At 37.8% G+C, this 5,585-nt stretch overlaps 1 protein-coding gene across 4 annotated transcripts; it reads left to right on the forward strand.

Moving 5' to 3' along the window:
- The first annotated feature begins 478 nt into the window (after positions 1 to 478).
- LOC130943526 (filament-like plant protein 4) lies at positions 479 to 4,991 on the forward strand. 4 transcript variants are annotated; one of them, XM_057871436.1, is made up of 6 exons: positions 479 to 500; positions 1,440 to 1,541; positions 1,649 to 1,865; positions 1,953 to 4,104; positions 4,219 to 4,261; positions 4,339 to 4,991. In XM_057871436.1, the coding sequence occupies exons 2-6, from the start codon at positions 1,449 to 1,451 to the stop codon at positions 4,705 to 4,707; spliced, it is 2,874 nt and encodes a 957-aa protein (XP_057727419.1). In that variant the 5' UTR covers positions 479 to 500; positions 1,440 to 1,448; the 3' UTR covers positions 4,708 to 4,991. The 4 variants fall into 4 exon arrangements, with proteins under 4 accessions (XP_057727419.1, XP_057727418.1, XP_057727420.1 ...); XM_057871435.1 differs by lacking the exon at positions 479 to 500 and adding an exon at positions 622 to 862; XM_057871437.1 differs by lacking the exon at positions 479 to 500 and having other exon boundaries at positions 1,028 to 1,541; positions 4,357 to 4,991.
- The last annotated feature ends 594 nt before the right edge of the window (positions 4,992 to 5,585 follow it).

Genomic DNA, 5,585 nt, shown 5'->3' on the forward strand with positions numbered 1-5,585 from the left:
AATTGGCAGCTTAAAGGCATTTATGGGAAAGAATATTACAAAGAGAGAAAACTTGTCTTGAAATATAAAAAGTCAAAATTGGCATGAATTGAAATATTTAACAGGAGCAGATTATAAGAGGCATGAAAGGTAACCCTATGGCAGTGGCAGAGATGGAATCATGCAGTGAGTATGGCACTGTGCTTGGAAAGCCGCCAAGTCAAGTCTCATGCAACTACACACCAAATTAGTGAGCTGTAGAGACTAGAATTGCTGCCATTGTGGTCCAAAGTCGTAATAATCACACTTTTGTCTTAAATGCCACTTAAAATTAAAATAATACTAAAGACACTATACTACTACTATTATTATATAACAGTATTTATGAAAGGTAAGTTAAATAAGAACAATGTATGGATTTTCTTTTCTCAACATCGGATACAGCTAAGATGCTTGCTTGATTCTGACACAATCGATTAGGAGTTGGTTCGGACTCTCTTTCTATTCCATGCTTCCAAAAGGTTAATTAAGTAAATCTACCAATAACCACTTTCAGTTTTCACCTCCGAAAATTTGCTTAAGAATAAGATAATAAAGTCATTTGTAATAAAAGCTTAAGAAACAAGAATAATGGATGAGTTATTTATTTATTAGAGAGAAAGAAGAAAAATTCAAAAAGCTAAGGGATGAATTTTTGGAGCTTCCTTGAACGTCTTAGCTTTCTAGAGATACTGATATCTTAGCTTAGCTTAGCCACCACCACCACTATCGCTGCTCCGGCACTGTTACTGCCACCTTTAACCATTGTAGAAGCTGCTACTCTCCTCTCCATACGCATTATCCTTTTTAACTTTCATTCTTTTTTTTTTTTTTTTTTTTCCCGGTAAGTTTATTTTCATTCACGCTTCTTTCATTTTTCCCCTTATTCTTCCTTCCCTTGCTGCATTATTCTCTTAGTTCTGGATTTCGTTTTTTTTCCTCTGATTATAATTATTAATGTAAAAATTGATGGCACCTTGCACTGTGCTATGTTCTAGGCCTTTACTATTTTCACTTCTTAGAAAATAGTATATAGTGTATGCAATGCACAACCTTTTTTTTTTCTTTTTCATAATAATCGCGTTAGAGAATAGAAATAGTAATAGATCTTAGCTTGGAAATAGATCGTCGTTTACGTGAAAATACAAACTTCACTTGAGCTCCACCACCTTCCTATTTCTTCATTTCTTTATTATTGTTATTTTGCTTAGAAATTAAACATGTTGTAAATTCCTACTTAAAGCTTGGTTAGTTTAATTATTGCGAACGGCGTTTCTTCAATGAGAATTGAATTGAATAGAATAGCATCATCATTCCTTTGGTAGCAAGGCAAGATAACTGCGAATTTTCATTATTGTTAACTGCACTAAAAATCTCATCCAACTGTTGAATTATTATAATGGTGGATATCTTTTTTATAGGCTGTAACAATGGACCGACGGTGGCCGTGGAAGAAAAAATCATCTGGCAAGGCTGTGGACAAACCATTGGAATCTGGCGATGCTTCTGATCAGGCCAATCAGGTTGTTTTCTTGAAATAAATTCAGTATTCTCCTACTGTTGATTCAACAAATTGATGAAGTTAATAGATTTTTCTTGCTTATTGTTTTCTCTTCACTTATGCAAACAGGACAGGAAGGAAGTGAACTACGTCCAAATCTCTGTGGAATCATATTCACATCTAACTGGTTTAGAAGATCAAGTAAAAACATATGAGGGAAAAGTTCGAACACTTGAGAATGAGATCAAGGAGATGAATGAAAAGCTCTCAGCAGCAAACTCTGATATCAATACCAAGGAAACTATTGTAAAACAGCATGCTAAAGTGGCTGAAGAAGCTGTCTTAGGTATAAATAAATATAAGGCTTAAAATGATTTTACCATCTCGTTCAATCTTCTCTCCATTCTCATTGTTCTTAGATGACACGCTGCAGGTTGGGAGAAGGCTGAAGCAGAAGCTTTGGCGTTGAAGAACCATTTAGAATCTGTCACTCTTTCCAAACTCACGGCCGAGGATCGCGCATCACATTTAGATGGGGCTCTTAAGGAATGTATGCGACAGATAAGAAATCTTAAGGAAGAACATGAACAGAAAATACAAGAAGTTGCTCTGGCGAAAACCAAGCAATTAGACAAGATTAAGGGGGAACTGGAGGCAAAGATAGTTAACTTTGAAGAGAAACTTGTCAGGGCTAGTGCTGAAAATGGAGCACTCTCAATGTCCTTGCAGGAGCGCTCCAACATGCTGATCAAAGTGAGCCAAGAAAAAGCACATGCTGAGGCTGAAATTGAGCATCTTAAGAGCAACATAGAATCATGCGAGAGAGAGATTAATTCACTTAAATATGAACTCCATGTTGTTTCGAAGGAACTTGAAATTCGCAACGAAGAGAAGAACATGAGTATTAGATCAGCAGAAGCTGCTAACAAGCAGCATGCAGAGGGTGTCAAGAAAATTGCTAAGTTAGAGGCTGAGTGCCAAAGGTTACGTGGTCTAGTGCGGAAGAAGTTACCTGGCCCTGCTGCACTCGCACAGATGAAGTTAGAAGTTGAAGGCCTTGGCCATGATTACAGAGAGAGTCGAATAAGGAAGTCTCCCGTGAAACCTGCTGCTCCGTATTTGTCCCCATTGTCTGAGTTCTCCTTAGAGAATGTACAAAAATTCCAGAAAGAGAATGAATTTCTCTCGGGGCGTTTATTGGCAATGGAAGAAGAAACAAAGATGTTGAAAGAAGCTTTGGCTAAACGTAACAGTGAATTGCAGGCATCAAGGAGTATGTGTGCTAAAACACTAAGCAAACTTCAGAGTTGGGAAACACAGCATCAGCAGAAAGGATCCCCAGAATCCATCACCCAGATGACCCATGCAAGCAATGCTCCAAGCTTGGTCTCCATGTCTGAAGATGGAAATGATGATACAGGAAGCTGTGCTGACTCTTGGTCTACGGCAATAGTCTCCGGGCTGTCCCAATTCCCTAAAGAAAAAAGCACTGAAAAATCGATCAAATCTGAAGCCACTAAGAAGTTGGAACTAATGGATGACTTTCTAGAAGTGGAGAAGTTAGCTCGTTTGTCAAATGACACCAATTTAGATGAGGTATCTTGCAAAGATGTTCCATCTGAAGAGAACAATGATATAAAGAGCAACGACTCGCAACTATCAGAGCTTAGGTCAAGAATATTATCAATTTTTGAGTCCATTGCTAATGATGCAGACGTAGGGAAGATCATACAAGATATTAAGCACATAATAGAAATGGACAAGGAAGCCACTTCATCCCACTATTCCAACGAATATGTGCAGATAAACTCAGATTTGGAAGCTGCAATTTCTCATATTCACGACTTTGTGTTGTTACTGGGCAAAGAAGCAATATCATTTCATGACATATCGTCCGATGGAAGTGAAATGAGTAAAAAGATTGAGGAATTCTCTTTTACTTACGATAAACTTCTATGTAACAATGCAAGTTTGGTCCAGTTTGTTCTTGGCCTGTCCAGTGTTTTAACTAAAGCAAGTGAGTTCAGATTTAATGTCCTTGGCTACAAGGGTACAGAAGCTGAAAATAACAGTCCTGATTGTATAGATAAGATTGCTTTGCCTGAAAATAAGCTAGCTCAAGACAATGCATCTGGAAATAGATATCAAAATGGTTCTTCCCTTATTCTGAATCCTTGTTCTGATCCTGAGGTTCCTGATGATGGAAATGTGGTTTCTACATCGAAGAGCCTCTCCGATGAATATGAAGAATTGAAACAGGAGAATCGAAAACTAGTAACTGATCTGTCACAGTGTGCTCAAAATCTACAAATGACAAAGTCTCAATTGCTAGAGACTGAGCAACTTCTAGCAGAAGTAAAATCAGAATTGGCTTCTGCTATAAAATCAAACAGCTTGGCTGAGACGCAGCTGAAGTGCATGGCAGAGTCATACAAGTCACTTGAAGCACGTGCCCAAGAGCTTGTAACCAAGCTGAACCGTCTTCAAATTGAGACAGAAACCCTGGAGAATAAGCTTCAAGAGGAAAAGAAGGCTCACGAAACCGTATTGGCCAAAAGCAAGGTGCTGGAGGAGCAACTACAGAGGTTAGATACCATCCTATGTTGTCTATGTTGTATATATGTGTTTAATTCTAGATGAAAAGCATGGTTTCATGTAGCTAATATAATATCTAACTAGTTCTCATGTTTGTCTGTTAGGATTGAGAGTTCAGCAGCTGATAGTCGCATGAAGTCTACACAGGTAACAAGAACATAATAAGCTGCATGCCATAATCCATATTGCTAAATATATATTATGGTGTTAAAATTCCAAGACAGATTCCGTGTTTAATGCAGGAGAAAGATTTGGCAACGGCGGCGGAGAAGCTAGCTGAGTGTCAGGAAACTATATTTCTTCTTGAGAAGCAGTTAAATGCTCTGCATCTAGAAAATCCAAAGCCAGAAAGTGGTAGTTCTAAATTGGTGGAAAGAGTGGGTTCTGGTTCACCCTTGTACTTCTCCAACAGCTTATCTAGCCCAGACAACGAGTCGAGCCTTCTAGCGAGATCCCCGGTGCGGCATCACAAAGCAAGACACAGGCCAACCAAATCAGCCTCCTCAACGGCGGCTTCTTCCACGCCTACACCGGAGAAGCATGCGCGAGGCTTCAGTAGATTCTTCTCATCAAAAGGAAAACCTTCTCGTTGAGTTATTAAATTAGCCTCTTTGGTAATTTGGTTTGTTGTGTTGTTGAGTGGAGAATACCATGCATCATTGCATATAATCTGAGGCCATTCTTGTTATTGTATGTAACAGCTTTGTAAATGGTTACTATATGCTGTTTTCTTTCGTTTTGAGCTTCTTCTGTAACTTAAATAGCAGGTATTGACATAGTCTCTCTCTATATGTTGTAATTCTCCTTACCAAACCAAAAACAGAACTTAAACTATGTTGTATTTTCCTTCACTAAATTTATATATACCTTGATTCTTTGCGAGCAATAATAAAAATTGTTCAACTTCAACTGACAACTATATCAACGGTACAAATTAATATACCATAACAATAGTGTTGAATATGGCGACCACATATTTCTTTATTGTAGCTTTGTGGCAGGTATGGTGTGTTTGGTTATCATATGTTGGAATGCAATGGGCTTGTCCAGGTGCAGTAAAGGAGCACTTCCAGAGTTAGACTAAGAATTTAAGTACAAAACAAGAGTGCAAGAGAGGGATGGTGTGTTTTTGCATGATCATATGGAACATATGATTGAAACGGAACTAGAGGATCTTTCAGAACAAAGAAAAAGGGGTTAAGGAGATTATCAACATGTCTTTTTTGAACTACAAATAGTGGTTCGATGTTAACTCTTTCTATTGTTGATGGCAATACTGGAGATGACAAAGAGGTATATACAGTTTCGTTTATTCTGTTTATTTTATTTTTAGTTGATACTTTATTACTACTCTTTATACTCCACTTGTTGTGTTGAGCTCTTTGTTAAAAAAAAAAAAAACATAGCTACATACAGCTTCTTTAAAAATGGCTCCAAGAACGGGTTAGCATTTTCTATCTTGGAATTACAA

The sequence above is a fragment of the Arachis stenosperma genome, chromosome 8 (assembly GCF_014773155.1).
Source record: "Arachis stenosperma cultivar V10309 chromosome 8, arast.V10309.gnm1.PFL2, whole genome shotgun sequence".
Taxonomy (NCBI): Eukaryota; Viridiplantae; Streptophyta; class Magnoliopsida; order Fabales; family Fabaceae; genus Arachis; species Arachis stenosperma.

Excerpts from the sequence above, each read along its gene's own strand:
- LOC130943526 (XM_057871436.1), top strand. The coding sequence starts at position 1,449 with ATGGACCGACGGTGGCCGTGGAAGAAAAAATCATCTGGCAAGGCTGTG. Across the intron at positions 4,105-4,218 it reads CTGGAGGAGCAACTACAGAG|GATTGAGAGTTCAGCAGCTG; the intron begins GTTAGATACCAT and ends TTTGTCTGTTAG. Across the intron at positions 4,262-4,338 it reads GTCGCATGAAGTCTACACAG|ATTCCGTGTTTAATGCAGGA; the intron begins GTAACAAGAACA and ends ATTCCAAGACAG.